Source organism: Dendrobates tinctorius, unplaced genomic scaffold (genome assembly GCF_039654945.1).
Source record: "Dendrobates tinctorius isolate UK_male_01 unplaced genomic scaffold, ASM3965494v1 ptg000021l, whole genome shotgun sequence".
Lineage (NCBI taxonomy): Eukaryota > Metazoa > Chordata > Amphibia > Anura > Dendrobatidae > Dendrobates > Dendrobates tinctorius.
This window is the reverse complement of record NW_027361689.1, coordinates 42,557,404-42,581,331: the sequence shown is the minus strand read 5'-3', so window position 1 is coordinate 42,581,331 and position 23,928 is coordinate 42,557,404. Positions and strand designations below refer to the sequence as shown.

The 23,928-nt window shown below is 46.7% G+C and overlaps 1 protein-coding gene across 3 annotated transcripts in view; it reads left to right on the top strand.

Moving 5' to 3' along the window:
• LOC141083853 (protein FAM228B-like) overlaps positions 1 to 23,928 on the top strand; it is a 725,331-nt gene that overhangs the window by 676,488 nt on the left and 24,915 nt on the right. For all 3 annotated transcript variants that reach the window (XM_073568323.1, XM_073568321.1, XM_073568324.1), the window contains one exon: positions 19,873 to 19,950. In XM_073568323.1, the coding sequence (XP_073424424.1) occupies positions 19,873 to 19,950 (78 nt within the window). The remainder of the gene's footprint in view (positions 1 to 19,872; positions 19,951 to 23,928) is intronic.

The window sequence follows — 23,928 nt, the reverse complement described above, 5'->3', positions numbered from 1 at the left end:
TTTGGACTTTCACTCCATTTTTTTGTGTTAACATATAAGTTACACTTAGGCTGTGTGCACACGCTACGGATTAGGTGCGGATCCATCCGCGCGGATTTTGTAAAATCCGCAGGTGAAACCGCAGGTCAAAATACCTGCGGTTTTACCTGCGGATGTCAAAAACCACTGCGGAACCGCAGCAAAATCCGCAGTGTGTTCACACAGCCTTACACAGGCTGCCTGCCTGCGGCTGCCTGGCTGCTGTGTGTGTGAGTGTGACTTAAGTTGTGAGTGACACTGAGAGGAAGGAAGCTGCCCGCAGGGAGAGCTCAGCAGCTGACTGAGCATGGAGGCAGCCGCATAATGCATTGGAGGGAGCAGCCAGGGAGGCTGGGGAGAGAGGCAGAGCATGGAGGCAGCCGCATAATGCATTGGAGCCGGGAGCAGCCAGGGAGGCTGGGGAGAGGCAGAGCATGGAGGCAGCCGCATAAATTATGCGGCTGCCTCCATGCTCTGCCAGGTCTGCCTCTCCCCAGCCTCCCTGGCTGCTCCCGGCTCCAATGCATTATGCGGCTGCCTCCATGCTCTGCCTCTCTCCCCAGCCTCCCTGGCTGCTCCCGGCTCCAATGCATTATGCGGCTGCCTCCATGCTCTGCCTCTCTCCCCAGCCTCCCTGGCTGCTCCCTCCAATACATTATGCGGCTGCCTCCATGCTCTGCCTCTCCCCAGCCTCCCTGGCTGCTCCCGGCTCCAATGCATTATGCGGCTGCCTCCATGCTCTGCCTCTCTCCCCAGCCTCCCTGGCTGCTCCCTCCAATGCATTATGCGGCTGCCTCCATGCTCTGCTTCTCCCCAGCCTCCCTGGCTGCTCCCGGCTCCAATGCATTATGCGGCTGCCTCCATGCTCTGCCTTTCTCCCCAGCCTCCCTGGCTGCTCCCTCCAATGCATTATGCAGCTGCCTCCATGCTCTGCTTCTCCCCAGCCTCCCTGGCTGCTCCCGGCTCCAATGCATTATGCGGCTGCCTCCATGCTCTGCCTCTCTCCCCAGCCTCCCTCCAATGCATTATGCGGCTGCCTCCATGCTCTGCCTCTCCCCTGGCTGCTCCCGTCTCCAATGCATTATGCGGCTGCCTCCGTGCTCTGCCTCTCTCCCCATCCTCCCTGGCTGCTCCCTCCAATGCATTATGCGGCTGCCTCCATGCTCTGCTTCTCCCCAGCCTCCCTGGCTGCTCCCGGCTCCAATGCATTATGCGGCTGCCTCCATGCTCTGCCTCTCTCCCCATCCTCCCTGGCTGCTCCCTCCAATGCATTATGCGGCTGCCTCCATGCTCTGCTTCTCCCCAGCCTCCCTGGCTGCTCCCGGCTCCAATGCATTATGCGGCTGCCTCCATGCTCTGCCTCTCTCCCCAGCCTCCCTCCAATGCATTATGTGGCTGCCTCCATGCTCTGCCTCTCCCCAGCCTCCCTGGCTGCTCCCGGCTCCAATGCATTATGCGGCTGCCTCCATGCTCTGCCTCTCCCCAGCCTCCCTGGCTGCTCCCTCCAATGCATTATGTTATGCGGATTATGCCGCATAACATAATGCATTGGCGGGAGCAGCCAGGGAGGCTGGGGAGAGGCAGAGCATGGAGGCAGCCGCATAAATTGCATAATGCATTGGATTGGAGGGAGCAGCCAGGGAGGGAGGCTGGGGAGAGGCAGAGCATCCTCCTCCCAAATGGTGACGCCGACGGTGAGTGTCAGTGACCCACCTGCCCTGCGCTAGCCGCTGCCAAAATCTCCTGGGCTGAGCGAGTCCTCCTCACTGTGCACTGCCAGTCGGCGCCGCCGCCTCCACGCTTCTCAGTCCCGGCCGCCCACAGCACACAGAGAGAGGAGGAACTTCTGCTCCTGCCTCCTGCCGTGCTGCGCTGCCCCCACACACGTGCCGCCTGGGACTGCCCGCCCCCCTTCCAAGTTCCTATGCCACTGGGCGGCGGCGGGCGGCTCACACAGTGACAGATCATATGCGATGCCGACCGACCGGATTGGCCCCTGCCCTGGGTCCCCTAAAAACCTTGGGCCCGGGGCGACCGCCCCATCCGCCCCTATTAAGATCCGCCATTGGCGCTAAGTATTCTACATATTTCACAATGCAGTAATGAAATTCAAGTTTAATATATTTCACTTTTGCATTTTATACTGCTACAGAGTAGATATGAGCGAACCTTCCAAGGTTCGGTTCACTGAACGTCCTGCTCTTCGCCGAACATGTTCGACAAACGTACCCGAACCCTATTAAATTAAGTGGGAGGGCAAATTAAACCTTTACAGAACACTTTAAGGGGTGTCAAAAAGTTTCCCAAACAGCTAAAATTAGGGGCAGACAGCATGAAAAGTGACATCAATTGACCCACAGTCGAAATTTTCTAATGGTACAGCTGTAGTTAGCAATGGGCAATGCATGAAGTATCAGGGTCTGGGCCAGCATTTAGAGTTTTGAATTGAAGTTTCAATTAAGACCTGGTGGTTAAGGGAGCAGTGTAAGTTTTCTTTGATGGGAACCCTGATACCTCATGCAACAGCTCAAATTATTTTTTCCAAGCAACACTCAGCACAAGCATTAGGTTCATAGAGTACTATTGTTTAAAAAAAACAGGTAGTTGACTGATCAATTGATCCACTGTAGAACCTTTTGTAATGGCACAGAGAAGTCAGCCATGGGCCATGCATGAGGTATAAGGTTTTGGACCAGCATTTAAAGCTTGGAATATAAATTTTAACCCGTTTCTGACATGGGATGTACTATCCCGTCCATGTGCCCTGGGCCCGTATGACCATGGACGGGATAGTACGTCATCGCGATCAGCCGCTCTCACGGGGGGAGCGCGGCTGATCGCGGCCGTGTGTCAGTTGATTCTCACCTCTGACACCCGGTACTAAGTGCCAGGAACAGTCACAGACACTCCCGGTGCTTTAACGCCCGGAACACTGCCATCAAACAAGATCGCAGTGCTCTAGTGGCATAGAGAAGCATCGCGCAGGGAGGGGACTCCCTGTGTGCTTCTCTCAGACCCTCAGAACAACGTGATGTGTTTGCGTTCTTCTGAGGTTCTCCCTGGCTGCAGACACCCGGATCCAACATGGCCATGGGGTCCTGCAGGGAGGTGACTTGTCAGTGCCTGCTGAAAGCAAGCCTCCTCTGCCTGTCAGATCACTGATCTGATGCAGTGCTATGCAAAGTGTCAGAACACTGATCTGACTTTATATAGTGATGTCCCACCCTGGGACAATGTAAAAAAGCTAAAAAAAAAAAAATATGATGTGTAAAAATATTTTTTTTTAATTCCTAAATAAAGAAATAATAAATATTTTTCCAATAAATACATTTCTTTATGTAAATAAATAAACAATAAAAGTACACATATTTAGTGTCTCCACGTCCGTAACGACCCGACCTATAAAACTGTCTTACTAGTTAACCCCTTCAGTGAACACCGTAAAAAAAATAAAAAACCCAAGGCAAAAAACAATGCTTAATCATCATACCACCGAACAAAAAGTGGAATAACACGTGATCAAAAAGACGGATATAAATAAACATGGCACCGCTGAAAACATCATCTTGTCCCGCAAAAAACGAGCCACCATACAGCATCATCAGCGAAAAAATAAAAAAGTTATAGCTCTCAGAATAAAGTGATGCAAAAATAATTATTTTTTTATATCAAATAGTTTTTATTGTATAAAAGTACCAAAACATATAAAAATTATATAAATGAGGTATTGCAGTAATCACACTAACATGAAGAATGAAACTGCTTTATCAATTTTATCACACGCGGAACAGTATAAACGCGTCACCCAAAAGAATTTAATGAGTTGCTGGTTTTTGTTAATTCTACCTCCCAAAAATCGTAATAAAAAGCGATCAAAAAATGTCATGTACCCGAAAAAGGTACCAATAAAACCATCAACTTGTCCCATAAAAAACAAGACCTCACATGACTGTGAGCCAAAATGTGGAAAAACTATAGCTGTCAAAATGTGGTGATGCAAAAAATATTTTTTGCAATAAAAAGCGTCTTTTAGCATGTGACAGCTGCCAAAAATGAAAACCCGATATAAATAGTAAATCAAACCCCCTTTATCACCCCCCTAGTTAGGGGAAAATAATAAAATACAAAAAAATATTTTTTTCCATTAGGGTTAGGGTTGGGGCTAAAGTTAGGGTTAGGATTGGGTCAAAAGTTAGGGTTAGGGTTGGGGCTAAAGTTAGGTTTGTGGTTAGGTTTATGGTTAGGGCTGGGTTTAGGGTTAGGGTGTGTTGGGGTTAGGGTTGGAGTTAGAATTGGGGATTTCCACTGTTTAGGCACATCAGGGGCTCTCCAAGCGCGACATGGCATCCAATCTCAATTCCAGCCAATTCTGCGTTGAAAAAGTCAAACGATGCTCCTTCCCTTCTGAGCTCTGCTGTGCGCCCAAACAGTGATTTACCCCCACATATAAGGTATCAGCGTACTCGGGACAAATTGGATAACTTTTGGGGTCCAATTTTTCCTTTTACCCTTATGGAAATAAAAATTGGGGTGAAAAGATCATTTTTATCAAAAAAAATGATTTATTTTTACGGCTCTACGTTATAAACTTCTGTGAAGCATTTGGGGGTTCAAAGTGCTCACCAGACATCTAGATAAGTTCCTTGGGGGGTCTATTTTCCACAATGGGGTCACTTGTTGGAGGTTTCCACTGTTTAGGCCAAATGCGACATGTCGTTTGATTTCAATTCAAGCCAATTTTAGTTTAAAAAAGTCCAACGGCACTCCTTCCCTTCCGAGCTCTGCCTTGCACACAAACAGTGGTTCCCCCCACATATTTGGTATCAGCGTACCCAGGACAAATTGCACAACAACTTTTGGGGTCCAGTTTCTCCTGTTACCCTTGGAAAAATAAAAAAAAATGGATCTGAAGTACATTTTTTTGTGAATAAAAAGTCAAATGTTAATTTTTTTTTTTAAGCATTCCAAAAATTCCTGTGAATCACCTGAAGGGTTAATAAACTTCTTGAATGTGGTTTTGAGCACCTTGAGGGGTGCAGTTTTTAGAATGGTGTCACTTTTGGGTATTTTCTATCATATAGACCCCTCAAAGTGGCTTCAAATGTGATGTGGTCCGTAAAAATAAAATGGTGTTGTAAAAATGAGAAATCGCTGGTCAACTTTTAACCCTTATAACTTCCTAACAAAAATAAATTTTGGTTCCAAAATTGTGCTGATATAAAGTGAAATGTTACTTATTAAGTATGTTGTGTGACATATCTCTGTGATTTAAGGGCATGAAAATTCAAAGTTGGAAAATTGCGAAATTTTAAAAATTTTCACCAAAAATCCGTTTTTTTTTCCACAAATAAACGTATATCGTATCAATGAAATTTTACCACTAACGTGAAGTACAATGTGTCACGAGAAAACAATGTCAGAATCACTGGGATCCATGGAAGCGTTCCAGAGTTATTACCTCATAAATGGACAGTAGTCAGAATTGTAAAAATTGGCCCGCTCATTAACATGCAAACCACCCTTGGGGGTAAAGGGCTTAAATTAAGTCCTGGTTGTTAAGGGAGCAGTCTAAGGCTGAGTTCACACGTGGCGTTTTTTTCGCGTTTCCGCGGCGGTTTTAACCGCGCGATTTTGCCGCGAAAACGCGAAAAATAAGCATCCCATGCATTCCTATGGGATTCTGCAATGCTGTACTAATGCTGCGGTTTTTACCGCGGCGGAATCGCTTCGCGGTAAAAACCGCAGCATGCTCATTAATTTGCGGAATCGCGGCGATCCCGCACCCATAGGAATGCATTGTTCCGCTTACTTCCCGCATGTGGCTGTGCCCACCATGCGGAAAGTAAGCAGAACAATGGCGGATGGTACCCACGGTCCGGAGGAGAGGAGGCTGTCCTCCGGGCTTTGGGTACCATATCCCTGTAAAAAATAGAATTTAAAAATAAAAAATATTGTTATTCTCACCCTCCGACGTCCCGCGCAGCCTTCCTGCTTCTCTTCACGCTCTCGTTCCCAGTAGTCCTTTGCGAAAATGCCCACGATGGCGTCCGTTCTCGCGGGATCGCGAAGTCTCGCGGTCATTCGCGCGACGTCATCGCGAATTACCGCGAGACGTCGCGATCCCGCGAGAACGGACGTCATCACGGGCATTTTCGCAAAGGATTACTGGGAACGGATGCGCGGGACGTCGGAGGGTAAGAATAACACTATTTTTTATTTTTTTTTACATTCTATCTTTTACTACTGATGCTGCATAGGCGGCCTCAGTAGTAAAAAGTTGATCACACTCGTCAAACACTATGTTTGACGAGTGTGACCAACCTGTCAATCAGTTCTCCAAGCGATGCTACAGATCGCTTGGAGAACGCTAGCATTCTGCAAGCTAAATACGCTTGCAAAATGCTAGTTTTTCCACGGGAAAATCGCGGGAATTTAAAATGCGACTGGAATTCCGGAATTCTCGCTGTAGTTTCCGCAAGAGTTCCGGTACGTGTGCACTTAACCTTAGCCTTCTTTTCTGGGAACCTTGATACCTTATGCAACAGTTTTTTTTACAGCCACACTCAGATGGCACAACACTCTTAGGGTATGTGCACACGCTGTGGAATCTGCTGCGGATGCGCAGTGGTTTTGGCTCTGCGGGTCCACATTGCGTTGTACAGTACCTTTATTTCCTATGGAAAAAAAAAACGCTGTGCACATGCTGCGGATTTTTCCACGCGGATTTGCTGCGGTTTACAATCCGCAGCATGTCAATTCTTTGTGCGGTTTCCGCTGCGGTTTCACACCTTATCATTATGAGGTGTGAAACCGCAGGCCAAAACCGCAGGACTTTTGTCTTGCGGATTTTTCAACAAAATCCGCACAACCTAAAATCTACGTGTGCACTTACCCTTAAACCTAACAATTTTGATGAGCAAATGGGGCCTCCTGATTCCTCACTGGAACACAGTTTTATCCCAAACGATTGGGATTAGCAAATAGGGCCTCATGGCTGGACCCTAATATTAGGACTAACAATTTTTAAGAGGAAATGGGACCTCTTGATTCCTCACTGCAGCACAGTTTTATCACAAGCGATTTGAATTATGAAATAGAGCCTCCTGGCTGAAACCCTATATTAGGCCTAACAATTTTTAAGAGGAAATGAGACCTCCTGATTCCTCACTGCAACTCAGTTTTATCCCAAAAGATTTGGATAAGCAAATGGCCTCCTGGCTGAACCCTAATATTAGGACTAACATTTTTAAGAGCAAATTGAGCCTCCTGATTCCTCACTCCAACACATTTTTATCACAAACGATTAGAATTATCGAATAGGGCCTCCTGGCTGAACTCCTGTATTGGGCATAACGATTTTTGAGAGGAAGTGGGGCCTCCTGATTCCTCACTGCAACTCAGTTTTATCTCAGACAATTTGGATAAGCAAATAGAGCTTCCAATAGAGCTTCCTAACGATTTTTAAGAGGAAATAGGGCCTACTGATTCCTCACTGCAACACAGTTTCATCCTAAACGATTGGGATTAACAAATAGGGCCTCCTGGCTGAACCCCTATATTAGTCTATGAGGATATGGCCACTTATTAAAGACTATAGGACAAATGGACGTAGAGCGGAGTCGACAGCTCTAAGACATAGAGACTTTTTCCAGCATGTAGCACTGGTTGCTTCGATATTGTTGTTTTATTAGATATTTCCTTGCTGTGTTTTATTAGAGATTTGCTTGCTCTTCAGTTCATCTTCAGGAATCAATGTTTCCATTCAGTGACAGTAAGCAGAGGAAGAAGTGCAGGCTGGATCTTATGTAAACCCAAGGCCAGATAGTGGATTGCTAAAGGTAAATGTAAGGGTACCGTCACACTTAGCGAAGCACCAGCGATCCCGACAACGATACGACCCGGTCAGGATCGCTGGTACATCGCTAAGTGGTCGCTAGTGAGCTGCCAAACAGGCAGATATCACCAGCGACATAGCAGCGGTCGTTACTTACCTGTCAGACGCGGCGATGAAGGTGTCCGCCCGCGTCCACGCGTCGCTCGTCGGCGCCAGCAGGAAGCCGAGCAGGAAATCGCCGACGAGAAATGGCCCAGGATGTTCTTGCGCGATCAGCAATAACCAGCGGGGGAGCCAGTCGAAGGTAAGTATCACACATAGCGATATCGCTAGCAATATCGCTGCTGTGTCACAAAATTGGTAACGCTTAACGATCTCGCTTAGTGTGACGGGCCCTTAAAGCAATCATCCTATCAATCCATTGTTCTTCCAGCTTAGGCTCATTGTGAGGATGGAGATAGTAGACCCTACTGAACAGGCAATCACTGCATGTATTCATGTCTAGCAGCTGTAAATCATGCAGCTACGGGGACTCGGACATAGTTTACGGGCACGCCCAAGATACTCAGAGAACACCCGAGCATGCTCTGGAAACTCGAGTAACGAGCACACTCGCTCATCACTAACTGCAACTTTATTTGTTGGTTATAAATGGGCATATAGTTCATAGAAAGTTGAATAAACTGATTCCTTGATATCTGCCATCTGATATCTTATTCCACAGAAATAAACATTTTATATAATATACTAGCTGAAGAGCCCGGCGCTGCCCGGGAATAGTAACTAACTGTGGGTAGTTATAGCAAATTATAATTATCCTCCATCCCATAGTCCCGTGCCCATATACCCATCATACATATCCTCCATCCCATAGTCGAGTGACCATATACCCATCACACATCCTCCATCCCATAGTCCCATGCCCATATGCCCATTATACATATTCACCATCGCATAGTTGAGTGCCCATATACCCATCACACATCCTTCATCTCATAGTCCCATGCCCATATACCCATCACACATCCTCCATCCCATAGTCCCGTGCCCATATACTCGTCATACATATCCTCCATCCCATAGTCCAGTGTCCATATACCCATCAAACATCCTCCATCCCATAGTCCCGTGCCCATATACCAGTCATACATATCCTCCCTCCCATAGTCCAGTGCCCATATACCCATCACACATCCTCCATCCCATAGTCCCGTGCCCATATACCCATCATACATATCCTCCATCCCATAGTCCAGTGCCCATATACCCATCACACATCCTCCATCCCATAGTTAACCATTATGACGACATAATGAGGGGCGGGGCTTGACACACACTTTCCCCATTATGTAGATAGGGGCAAAATTGTTTGGTGAATTGGAACGCGCGGGGTTAAAATTTCGCCTCACAACATAGCCTAGGACACTCTCGGGGTCCAGACGTGTGACTGTGTCAAATTTTGTGGCTGTAGCTGTGACGGTGCGGATGCCAATCCCGGACATACACACATGCATACACACACTTGAGCTTTATATATTAGACTAGCTGAAGAGTCCGGCGCTGCCCGGGCATAGTAACTAACTACGGTTAGTTATAGCAAATTATAATGATTTTATCTATATAAAGTACTAGCTGAAGAGCCCGGCGCTGCCCGGGCATAGTAACTAACTGTGGTTAGTTATAGAAAATTATAATTATCCTCCATCCCATAATCCCGTGCCCATATACCCATCATACATATCCACGATCCCATAGGCCTGTGCCCATATACCCATCATACATATCCTCCATCCCATAGTCGAGTTCCCATATACCCATCGCACATCCTCCATCCCATAGTCCCATGCCCATATACCCATCACACATCCTCCATTCCATAGTCCCATGCCCATATACCCATCACACATCCTCCATCCCATAGTCCCGTGCCCATATACATATCCGCCATCCCATAGTCCCGTTCCCATATACCCGTCATACATATCCTCTATCCCATAGTCCAGTGCCCATATACCCATCACACATCCTCCATCCCATAGTCCCATGCCCATATACATATCCGCCATCCCATAGTCCCGTGCCCATATACCCATCATACATATCCTCCATCCCATAGTCCCGTGACCATATACATATCCTCCATCCCATAGTCCCGTGCCCATATACCCATCATACATCCTCTATGCCTTAGTCCCATGCCCATATACCCATCACACATCCTCATCCCATAGTCCCATGCCCATATACCCATCATACATATCCTCCATCCCATAGTCAAGTGCCCATATACCCATCACACATCCTCCATCCCATAGGCCAGTGCCCATATACCCATCACACATCCTCCATCCCATAGGCCAGTGCCCATATACCCATCATGCATATCCTCCATCCCATAGTCAAGTGCCCATATACCAATCACACATCCTCTATCCCATAGTCCCATGCCCATATACCCATCACACATCCTCCATCCTATAGTCCCATGCCCATATACCCATCATACATATTCGCCATTCCATAGTCGAGTGCCCATATGCCCATATACCCATCATACATATCCGCCATCCCATAGTCCTGTGCCCTTATACCCATCATACATATCCTCCATCCCATAGTCCAGTGCCCATATACCCATCACACATCCTCCATCCCATAGTCCCGTGCCCATATACCCATCACACATCCTCCATCCCATAGTCCCGTGCCCATATACCCGTCATACATATCGTCCATCCCATAGTCCCGTGCCCATATACCCGTCATACATATCCTCCATCCCATAGTCCAATGCCCATATACCCATCACACATCCTCCATCCCATAGTCCCGTGCCCATATACCCGTCATACATATCCACCATCCCATAGGCCCGTGCCCATATACCCGTCATACATATCCTCCATCCCATAGTCCAGTGCCCATATACCCATCACACATCCTCCATCCCATAGTCCCGTGCCCATATACCCGTCATACATATCCACCATCCCATAGGCCCGTGCCCATATACCGTCATACATATCCACCATCCCATAGTCCCGTGCCCATATACCCGTCATACATATCCTCCATCCCATAGTCCAGTGCCCATATACCCATCACACATCCTCCATCCCATAGTCAACCATTATGACATCATAATGAGCGGCGGCAGGTCTTGCAACCTCTGATGACATCATCGTCGCCATGGCAACCATTGTGACATCATAATGAGGGGCGGGTCTTGATACGCACACACTGCTTCCCCAGTATGCAAAGAGGGGCATTGTGACATCATAATGAGGGGCGGGGCTTGACGCGCACACACTTTTTCCCCAGTATGTAGATAGGGGCAAAATTGTTTGGTGAATTGGAACGTGCGCGGTTAAAATTTCGCCTCACAACATAGCTTAGGACGCTCTCGGGGTCCAGACGTGTGACTGTTCCAAATTTTGTGGCTGTAGCTGCGACGGTGCGGATGCCTATCCCGGACATACACACATACACACACACACACACATACATACATACATACATACACACATACATACACACTTTGAGCTTTATATATTAGATAAGTGATCTGTTAAGATCTATGGGCCGGACATAGATCTCCCAAAGAATCTGCATCCAGAGCTTATTTTCATTGAAACAGGTAGTTACCAATGTGAAATGTGTAGATCAGGAGAGCAGACTGTCAGTTATTACATGTCTCTAACATCCCTTTCATTGAAAATAAGCTCTGTAGGCAGATTCTCAGGGAAATCTATGTCCGGCCCAGAGATCTTAACTGCTCATTTACATATTAATAAAAATGCAGATTTCTCTGGAATAAGACATTGAATCGCAGATATCGAGGTTTCAGTTTATTCAACTTTCTATAACCTGCATCTTTTTGTAGACGGCTTAGGAGGGTTGATCCTACTCACCGATTCCCCGTACTAGTGTGGTATCTCGGACCTCTTTATAATAATAGTGCCCATTATGGGCTCCTGATAATAATAGTAACTACCTGTTCTTTTGTATTTTATTACAAATAATAATGCCTCTCTGGCCCTTTTATAATACTAATAATGACAATATTAGATGACAACACACCATTTAGGTAAAGTGTCAGTGACCGCAGCAGTCATGTCTAAGCTCCTAATTCCCACTACCCTCCATCTGCCCTGCTGTGTTATTACAGGCCCTGTTCCCCGACAAACCTAAGCAGCAGAATGCCTGCTCCCCCTCTTACTGCTCCCTTTCCCCTGCTGGGTTCTGTATTAAAGCCTCCCATTAACCCCCTCCCCTCAATTATCTAATGCTAGGCCCCATATTAATATAAGCCCCTTGCACACCTTCAGCTGCCCCTCCCCAGCTGGCCTCTCTGGAGCTGATCCCAGCAGGTACGGCTGACAAGAGGCTGCAGCTGGAGGCCTTGTGGGGAGGAAGGATAGCTGTCCTGCCTTCTGGCTGGGCTCAGCTCGTCTACCCCAGGACTGGACTGGGCATCTGGCAACTTTGACAAATGCCAGTTTGGCAGCTCCGGCAGTGGACCGCATCGATCTGCAACTCTGTTAACTGTTAACAACTGTGACGAAGCAAAGAGCCATCGGCTCCCTGCTCTACCACATAACTCAGGCAAGCCACAGACTGCTACCGGCCCCGGGCAGGACAGCAAGAGACAGATGGCATCAGGGAATGCAACGACATCACTTCTGCGCCTGGAGAGAGACTGTAGTGAGGAGGAGCACACCACCACTCAGCATGGGAGTGAGCTGCAGGATACTAATATTATTACAAGGAGGCCTAAGTGGGAGCTATTGTTATTATAAGGATACCTAGGGGGGCACTAATATTATCATAGGAAGGCCAAGGGGGGGCTATTGTTATAACAGGGAGCCCCATGGGGGCTGTGGAAAGAGACACGGAGTCCTTTTATTATCGCTATGGGGAGGCCTAGAGGGTCTCTATATGAAGCCCAGGTGGGCATTATTATTACAAAGAGGCTCAAGGGGATATTATTATTATTATTATTATTATAAGTTGAACCAAGGGGCACTATTGTAAATATTAAGAGGCCCAATGGGGAATATTATTATTTCTATATCATAATTAAAAGATCCAGGTGGACACTTATTTTAATAAAAGGAAAGGTGGCACAAGGGGTAGCTATTTTTTATTATTATTATTTCTATTATAATTATAAGGATACCCAGAGGGCGCTATTATTATGAGGATGTCCAAAGGGGTACAATTATTAGCATTATAAGGAGGCCCAGGGTTTTATTATTATTAGTAGTCCCCGGGCGGTCTCTATTATTATTTTTAAGGAAGCTCGGGGTATTAATATCACTGTAAGACTTCCAGGGGCGCTATAGTTATTATAAGGAAGATCAAGGTTCCAGTATTAATATTATTATTATTATTATTATTGAGGCCCAGTAGTTCTCTATTACTATCAGGAGGACCATTGGGGCAATATTATTATTGTAAGAAACCGTGCACTATTATCATTAGGCATAGAGGGGCATTATTACTCTGAAGTGGCACAGAGGGGACACTGTTCCTGTGTGGGTTACAGAAGCAGGAAGCTTTTACTGTGGAGGGTACAGAAGGGGCATTATTACTAGTGGACAGGTAATTTTCCCTAGGGGTCACAAGAGAGACCATGACTGTTGTGGAGGATCGAACCAATAGGTTGAAATGAATTCTTCTCAATATTAATATGAACATACAGTTGTGCTCAAAAGTTTACAAACCCCAGCAGAATTTTTGCCTTCTTGGCCTTTTTTCCAGAGAATATGAATGATAGCACCAAAACTTTTTCTCCACTCATGGTTAGTGGTTGGGTGAAGCCATTTATTGTCAAACTACTGTGTTTTCTCTTTTTAAATCAAAGTGACAACCCAAAACATCCAAATGACACTGATCAAAAGTTTACATACCCTGGTGATTTTGCCCTGATAACATGTGCAGAAGTTGACACAAATGGGTTTGAATGGCTACTAAAGGTAACATCCTCACCTGTGTCCTGTGACAAGTGCCAGGAAAATTGTTCCGGATGCAAAGAAAAACCCACAAATAACATCAGCTGAAATATTAAACTCTCTGAAAACTAGCGGTGTGGCTGTTTCAAGATGCACAATAAGGAGGTAGTTGAAGAAAAATGGGCTGCATGGTCGAGTCGCCAGAAGAAAACCATTACTGCGCAAATGCCACAAAGTATCTAGCCTACAATACGCAAAACAGTAGAGAGGAAAGTCTCAAACTTCTGGAACAAGGTAATTTGGGTGTTTAGACCAAAATTGAACTTTTTGGCTAGAACCATAAATTCTACATTTGGAGAGAGGTCAACAAGGCCTATGATGAAAGGAACATCATTCCTACTATAAAGCACGGAGGTGGATTGCTGATGTTTTGGGGATGTGTGAGCTACAAAGGCACAGGAACTTGGTGAAAGTTGAATTAAAAATGAATGCAGCACGTTATCATGGGACGTACTTGGACGTTCCAACATGACAACGATCCAAAACACGAGGTCAAGTCAACCTGTCATTAGGTACCGCAGAACAAAGTAAAGGTTCTGGAGTGGCCATCTCAGTCTCCTGACCTCAATATCATTGAGCCACTCTGGGGAGATCTCAAGCGTGTAGTTCTTGCTACAGGAAAGATGTATATCTTTGCACCGTGTTAGCCAGTGGATTGAAAAATATTCAGGATTGAGAGTCCTCAGTAGTTGATACCTTTTAATGGCTAACTGAAAAGATGGTAACACATTGCAAGCTTTCGAGACTACTCAGGTCTCTTCATCAGGCTAGACTAATACAAAATCTGAAGTCACATATTTATGCACAATACAGCCTAGAAAAAATGCAATAGATAAGACAAGTGACGTGAAGCAGAACTATCAGTATGGGAGAGGGAGAAACATAAATATAAACATTGGACCAGTTCATAGATAAGGAGTCCGGATGTTTTATGGTCCTCTGATTGGGGTCCTGAATATTTTTTTAGTTCTTGCTAGACAGCCCAGGAATTTACAGGAACTGGAGTTTTTTTGCCAAGAAGAGTGGGCAGCTTTACCATCTGAGAAAATAAAGAACCTCATCCACAACTACCACAAAAGAATTCAAGCTGTCATTGATGTTAGTGGGGGCAATACACGGTATTAAGAAATGAACTTTTGATCAGGGTCATTTGGATGTTTTGGGTTGTCATTATGAATTAAAAAGAGAAAACACAGTAGATTGACAATAAATGGCTTCACCCAACCACTAACCATGATTGGAGAAAAAGGTTTGGTGTTATCATTCATATTCTCTAAAAAAAAAAGGCCAAAAATGCAAAAATTCTGTCCGGGTATGTAAAATTTTGAGCACAACTGTATTTATTGCAATTATAATCTTTATTTTGTATTAATATTATAATTTAATATTGAGTAGAATTAAGTATGCTGATATCCCCCTATATACCATATGAGCCGTCAAATAGCCCCTATATATAGTATGAGCCCCCACATAACCCCTCTACATACAATATAATCCCCCACCTAGCCACCTATGCACAGTGCAGAACCCCACATTGCCTATGTACAATATGAGCCCTCACATAGCCTCCTATATACAGTATGACCCTCCACATAGACCCCTATATACAGTATGTCAGGACTCAAACCCAGCAGCTCTGGTGCACCAGATGACAGCTCTTCCCTTTGAGCTATTTCAGATGGCTGGACAGCTCCTTGCTAATCAAGATACTAATACCTGTGTAATTTCCGATGGCTCCACCCTGTAACTTCCTGATGGTCTCCCTCTTGAAAATCTCCTGATTTAACACCTTCTTTAAAACTGGCATTGCACTTCCTTCCTTGTGAGATCATTGAGCTCCCAATCTTTAGTCACGTACTGCTTCATCCAAGACTATACTGCTGCTATCATGTACAGACCTCTGATTGTTTCTATCTGCGCAACCTGCTTATCCTTCAATAATACTGCTGCTTCCCTGTACCGACCTCTGGCAATTCCTGACTAGAGATGAGCGTTGTTCGGATGACTTGTTGGGAAAACGTTCGCCAATTTCAAATTTAGCATGAATGTTGAACATTCGGATTCTTTTTTGCATTCACAAGCATTTTCTTCTAAATAGGACAAATTCAGACAAAGTTCGATAAGGCTAGTTTCACACTAGCGCTTTTGAGCGCAGCGACGGCCTGCGCACGGCCGCCGCTAAGCCCCGCCCCTGGCGCGCCTCCGCCGGTAGCTCCGCCTACCGGCACATGACGCTGCATGCGTCCTGCGTCCCCTATCTTTATCACTGGGGGCGCAGGCCGTGCGCAGTATGCGTTTGGCGGCGCATGCGCCTTTTTGACGGTGCGCTGAGCGCAACCAAACTGCAGCAGGTTGCGTTTTGCGCAGGTCGGCGCACCGTCAAAAAGGCGCATGCGCCACCAACCGCATACTGCGCACGGCCTGCGCCCCCAGTGATAAAGATAGGGGACGCAGGACGCATGCAGTGTCATGCGCCGGTAGGCGGAGCTACCAGCGGAGGCGCGGCAGGGGGCAGGGCTTAGCGGCGGCCGTGCGCAGGCCATCACTGCGCTCAAAAGCGCTAGTGTGAAACTAGCCTTAATGATCGAGTTTCCACTAATGCTTTTGTTAGGACTTTGGCTAGGATAGTGGTGTTGTATGATGAGCTGGGGGAAACATGTTTGATGAGGGGTGGGGAGAGGTCAGAGTAGTGGCGGACTGTATTTTTTTTTATTAAGTTAGGGTTTTTTCAGACGTCAGTGTATCCGGTATGTGTGGTGACAGTTTTCTTGAGTATTGAGTAGGACCGTTAAATGGGCGGTCCTACTCAATAACTGACAGCTGTCTCTGTATGAACACTTATAGAAGGAAGTTTCTCAATCACCGACTGAAGATCCAGAAACAGCAGAGTTTTAGATGAATAAAACACAGGTTAGGCTGGTTTCACATTAGCGCATTTTCAGCGCGCGCATGGCCGGGGGTAGCTCCGCCCCCGAGCCGGCTCTCTGCCCGGCGTGCCCGCCCCTTCCTTGTAGCGCCGCCTCCTAGCGGACAGCGGCGCCTGCGATCGGCGCACCCTATCTTTAGCATAGGGTGCGCCGATCGTGCGCAGGCCGTGCGCTAGTTGCGCTTTGACCTGCGCTGCGCACTTTTGACGGTGCGCCGTGCGCGCCAAAATCCGAAAAGTTTGATTTTGGCGCGCACGGCGCACCGTCAAAAGTGCGCAGCGCAGGTCAAAGCGCAACTAGCGCACGGCCTGCGCACGATCGGCGCACCCTATGCTAAAGATAGGGTGCGCCGATCGCAGGCGCCGCTGTCCGCTAGGAGGCGGCGCTACAAGGAAGGGGCGGGCACGCCGGGCAGAGAGCCGGCTCGGGGGCGGAGCTACCCCCGGCCGTGCGCGCGCTGAAAATGCGCTAATGTGAAACCAGCCTTTTTTACTGAATCTTTTCCCACAGTACGACATGTCAGTCTACTCAGCTGCCCCTGCTCTGTAACATTCCGCCTACAGATGGCGCTGCATTTTCAATGTGACAGGTTTCATTTAAGGTGACGGACTTCCTTGTAGAAAGAGGAAGATGAAATTAGCCAACATTTCACCGCACTCATAACCAAATGCCGCCACCCACTGCTTGAGCTGAACAGACGGGAGCTGAAAGATTGGGAGAGTTTTCCCGAAGGGAAGAGCTTGAAGAGGATCAGGGGATCAGCAGCTTTTAGACAGTTTTATTCATCTCTACTCCAAAATGTTTGTCAATTTTGGCACAAATCTGCACTTGCCTATTTAATTTTTTGACTTTAGGGCTTTTGGTGAGTTTTTGATTTTGCTTATTTTCTGCACCTATTATGTAAGCGAGGTTACTTTTTTCATTGCATTTTTGAGAGCTTTTTTTTTTACATGTGTTTTTATCCTATTTTTGCCGCTGCTGCTGCTGTTTTTCATATGTCATGTTTTTTATTTTTCCTGGTATTTGGCTTTGAAAACTTTTTCAATATACATATGTGCAGATCATGTTCATTTTTGATTCGTTTCCGCTGCGGAAATACAATAAGAACACGCGTGCATTTTTTAACTGCATACTGTATATACTCGCGTATAAGCCAAGATTTTCAGCCCATTTTCTTGGGTTGAAAGTCCCCCTTTCGACTTATACGTGAGTCATACACCAGGGGGTCGGCGGGCAAGGGGGAGCGGGGGTGTCAGAGATCATACCTACCCCCCCGGCGCGTTTCTGCAGCCCCCTTGCTTCTCCCACGCCTTCCTTCAGCAGTCACGTGGTACCACTCATTAAAGTCATGAATGTGCGCATATTCATGACTTTAATGAGCAGTACCATGTGACCGCTGAAGGAAGAGCTGCCAGAGACGCAGGGGCTGCAGAGACCGCGCCAGGAGGGGGTAAGTTTATGTTATATAGTTACCTGTCCCCGGTCCATCGCTGCGCGCCGCTCTGTCCTCCGCGTCCTCTGTCAGTGACATTCAGGCAGCAGAGGGCGCGATGACGTAGTCAGTGCGCGCCGCGCCCTCTGTCTAAACAGTGACTGACAGAGGACCCGGAAGATGCAGCGATGGACCGGGGACAGGTGAATATCACAGGTGTCGGGGCCCTGAGCCAGCGGCGACACCGGCACCTGGCCCCCAGTGACGGAGAGATGAGTATGTCATTTTTTTTTTAAACAGCAGCAGCGGTAGCATATGGGGCCTATTCTATGGAGCATTTTATGGGGCAGCATATGGGGCATAATCTATGGAGCATCTTATGGGAGCATAATCTATGGAGCATTTTATGGGGGTATAATCTATGGAGCATCTGAGAGAGAGAGAGAGAGATATTTTTTTGTCCGGCACCCAGACAGATTTTGGGGTTAATTCAGTGTCTGGAGCATCCGCCGGCAAAAAAAACGTTGCAAGCTCCGTTTGGAAATCTTTGAGGATGTTGACGGACACTAACATTGCGGCGGATCCTCAAAAAAACGGATGCAACGGACGGCAATCAGTCAGGATCCGCCAATAATGAAAGTCAATGGGGAAAAAAACGGATCCGCAAAAAAAAATGGCGGATACGTTTTTTTTCAAAATTGGCGGATCTTGACTGATTGTCAAAAACGGAAGTGTGAAAGAGGCCTTATGGATCATCTTATGGTGCATAATCTATAGAGCATCTTATGGGGGTTAATCTATGGAGCAGCATATAGGGCCATAACCTTTATGTAGCAGCATACGGGGCACGTTATTCTATAGAGCATCTTATGGGGCCATTATTAACCTTTGTGCAGCATTATATGGGGCTCCTGATTCAATATGGATATTCAAAAACATTTAACCTACTGATGTCTCAATTAATTTTACTTTTATTGGTATCTATTTTTATTTTTGAAATTTACCAGTAGCTGCTGCATTTTCCACCCTAGGCTTATGCGCTTAAGTGACTTTTGCCTTTTGGTACATTTGGTGCATAGTGTATAAACACAAGTGATAATAAATCTGTCCATATGTGGTGCATTCACAGAGTTGTCGTTTTTTGTCATTTTCTGTGCTGAAATCTGTATGAAATAATCTGCCCACAATCCCCTTCCCATTGTTTTCAAGGGAAAATCCACAGTAGATTGTCCGGTTTTCTGCTGCAGATCTTAAAAGGCGACATGACATGTACTAATTTGTAGGCGGACGCAGATTAGCTCCATTGAATGCAGTTAATGCGCATATAAACACTTGGCAATTCAGACAGTAAATCTGTTGTAGAAATCGTATAGGTCGTCATCGCTTTTCTGCCACTGATTCCATTATAAATACCCTACTGAAATTTGGCAATGTCTAAACCGCTTTGCTGGTGCTATGCTGCAGATTTGAAACCTTACTTGATGCAGATTGGCATGTTTTTGGAGCACTCTAATAAATATTAAAGTACAGACTTTGGGCTCATTAGTACTAATCGCGGGGCGGATTTATCATTAAAAATGGCTGGCAATTTTGGGGGGTCTGACATGATTTAGGTGCTCTGTTATCAATAACGATCTGTTCTCTCAGCTATTAGGGGATCAAGAAAGCCGGGAAATCAGTGCAATGACCCAGTGTGTTCTGGACACCGAGAACCTCTATAACCAGGTACGTGCTCTGGGCGAGTGAGATACCGAGGAGGAATCTGTGTTCTGTCCATTTCCTTTTTCTGACAGTGGAAACCACTACCCTGGCTTTTACAAACTTCAGGCACCATGGCGTTCCTGTATGTCACGGTGTGCATGTATTGAGCGAGCTCTGACCCTTTCTATTTAGATGCTTCCATTTAGATGCCGCTGACAGTTCCCAGTACACGCGTGCATCGGTGCCATCATTGTCATCTTGATCCCATTGTCATCTTGGTCCTCGTGAAGCCCTGCATATCTCAGCTTCATAGGAGATTGTTTCTTTGATTATATACTGTAGTACTGCAAGTGATCAAGCAATTGCAGGTTCAAGTCCATTGAAAGAACAAAAAAGTTGAGAAAATGTGATAAAAAATAAATGATTTAAAATGTTATATATTTATATAAATAAAAAAAATTATTAAAAAAAAAACAATTCTATTTGGTTTTGCTGTGTCTGTAAAGGTCTGATCTATCAAAGGTACGGAATGGGAGCTTGCATCAGGAATGGGAGCCAGCATCAGGAGTGGAAGCTTACATCGGGAATGGGAGCCAGCATCAGGAACGGGAGCCTGCATCAGGAATGGGAGCCCGCATCAGGAATAAAAGCCTACATCAGGAATTGGAGCCAGCATCAGGAATGGAAGCCTACATCAGGAATGCAATCCAGCATCAGTAATGGGAGCCAGCATCAGGAGTGAAAGCCAGCATCAGGAGTGAAGGCCAGCATCAGGAGTGAAAGCCAGCATCAGGAATGGGAGCCAGCATCAGGAATAAAAACCTACATCAGGAGTGGGAGCCAGCATCAGGAATGGGAGCCTACATCAGGAATGCAAGCCAGCATCAGGAATGGGAGCCAGCATTAGGAATGGAGGCCTGCATCAGTAATGGGAGCCAGCATCAAGAATGGGAGCCTGCATCAGGAATGGGAGCCCGCCTCAGGAATAAAAGCCTACATCAGGAATGGGAGCCCGCATCAGGAATGGGAGCCCGGCTCAGGAATTAAAGCCTGCATCAGGAATGGGAGCCCGCATCAGGAACAGGAGTCTGCATCAGGAATAAAAGCCTACATCAGGAATAGGAGCCAGCATCATGAGTGGAAGCCAACATCAGGAATGGGAGCCCGCATCTGGAACAGGAGCCCGCATCAGGAATAAAAGCCCACATCAGGAATGGGAGCCAGCATCAGGAATGGGAGCCTACATCAGGAATGCAAGCCAGCATTAGGAATGGAAGTCTGCATCAGTAATGGGAGCCAGCATCAGGAATGGGAGCCAGCATCAGGAATGGGAGCCAACATCAGGAATGGGAGCCATCATCAGGAACAGGAGCCCGCATCAGGAATAAAAGCCTACATCAGGAATGGGAGCCAGCATCAGGAATGGGAGCCAACATCAGGAATGGGAGCCATCAACAGGAATTGGAGCCAGCATCAGGAATGGGATCCTACATCAGGAATGGGAGCCAGCATCAGGAGTGGGAGCCAGCATCAGGAATAAAAGCGTACATCAGGAATGGAAGCCAGCATCAGGAATGGGAGCCCGCATCAGGAATGGGAGCCCGCCTCAGGAATAAAAGCCTACATCAGGAATGGGAGCCAGCATCAGGAATGTGAGCCCGCCTCAGGAATAAAAGCCTACATCAGGAATGGAAGTCTGCATCAGGAATGGGAGCCAACATCAGTAATGGAAGCCAGCATCAGGAATGGGAGCCTACATCAGAAATGGAAACCAGCATCAGGAAAGGGAGCCAACATCAGGAATGGGCAGAGGTACCCGGGGCAAGAATTCTGTTTGGCACCCCCCCCCCCAAGCGATTTGCACACCTAGTCATGTACCGGCAAGCTGCTCTTCCTAATGCTCTCAAAGTTCAGTGAAAAACAGAGAAGCAGGAAGAGAAGCTCGTTGCCAAAGGACCATAAGTATGAAAATCGCATGATTGAAGTGTCCATGTGATGACTACTGGAACCTGCAGAGCTGAATCCTGACATTGCAGGCTTCTGAATTCTCACAACGAATGCACTGCACACTTTTAGGATTCTCCTTACCGGTGGCAAGAGTATACGGTCATGTCAGCACAAGCATGTGATTTATATACTTCTGGCCACATTCCGACTAGACATGCCCAGCCTCGCTCGGTTCATTTTCATTGAGTGAGGCCACACATGTCTAGTCAGCATGAGAGAATCCTAACAGCGTTCAGTGAGCACTGTGAGAATTCAGAAGTCTGCAGTCACATAGAATGACAGACTCATCACAAACCTGGACAACCCCTTTAATGCTCTTAACAAATAAAAACATGAGAATTAGTCGGTATCACAAATAATATTTACATCCAGTTACGTTATAGATTATGTCGTCTCTGGAGTCTTTCTCCTTCTTTTCTTCTTCTTGTCCAGACTTCATGATGAGTTTTCTCATCCACATCTCGTCTCTGCAGACCTCCATCTTCTCCGGTCTTCTGCAGCAAATCTCCACACGATGCCCTTAAAGATAGAATAATGCTCCTTAATAAAAAATATCTGCAATATACTGTCACCTCACATAATTCCCCTCCCTCCTCATACTGTCTCCTCTAACATCCCACCTGTTCACCATACTGTCTCCTCATATATTTACTCCTTCACTCTCTATACTGTCTGCTCACACATACCCTGCACACATCCCATCACCCTCAGTTCCCATACTGTGTCCACATACATTTTTCCCATCACTACTCATACTGTGTCCACATACATTTACCCGTTCGCTCCCCATACTGTCTGCACCCATCCTCCCACTCACCATACTGTGTCTGCACCCATCCCCCATACTGTTTTCTCATACATGCCCTCATACATACACTCTTCATTTTATGTCCTCAAATCTCACCACACACATTAAATACCCCCCCACCCCAAATCTCCCCACACACATTAAATAACCCCATCCCCACTCCAAATCCCTCCACACACATTAAATAACCCCCATCCCCACTTCAAATCCCCTCACACAAAGTAATCCCTCATCCCCACTCCAAATCCCCCCACACATAAAGTAGTTCCCCATCCCCATTCCATATCCCCCACACAAAGTAATCCCCCATCCCCACTCCAAATCCCCCCACACATTAAATAATCCCCCCATCCCCACGCCAAATCCACCCACAAAGTAATCCCCCATCCCCACTCCAAATCCCCCACACACAAAGTAATCCCCCCATCGCCACTCCAAATCCCTCCACACATTAAATAATCCCCCACACAAAGTAATCCCCCATCCCCACTCCAAATCCCCCACTCAAAGCAATCCCCACTCCAAATCCCCCCACACAAAGTAATCCCCCATCCCTACTCCAAATCCCCCACACAAAGTAATCCACCCATCCCCACTCCAAATCCCCCCACACAAAGTAATCCCCCCGATCCCCACTCCAAATCCCCCCACACAAAGTAATACCCCCATCCCTAAACTAAATAGCAAAGCCACTAAAGAAGACTCAAGGTCTCCAAAAATTCATTTTAAAACAGCAGAAAAAAAGGCAGCAACACTTACCTTCCCAGGTCTAAAAACAAATGCACTGCAGGGTGCAGCCAGCCCATAAAGCAAGATGTTAGCAACACAGGTGCAAAATACCAGATTAACAGCCACTCTCCACCTACCCATTCCTGGAGGGGGTGACTGCCCAGTATAAAATTGCACAATAAAGGCCCGCATAGGGCGCTGTTCACATCCCCACTCCAAATCCCCCCACACATAAAGTATGTCCCCCCTCCTACCTTCTGTCACGTGGACCCGTCCTGTGTGACACGACCCGCAGGTCGGTAACTAAAACAACAAGACACTGCACGTGTAACTGTCCTGTGTAAAACGACCCACAGGCCGGTAACTAAAACAACAAGACATGGGGGAAGGGGAAACAATTACAACGGTGGGCCCTGCGATAGGGAACAGGGACGTGGAGACCTCCTGCACTCCCCTGA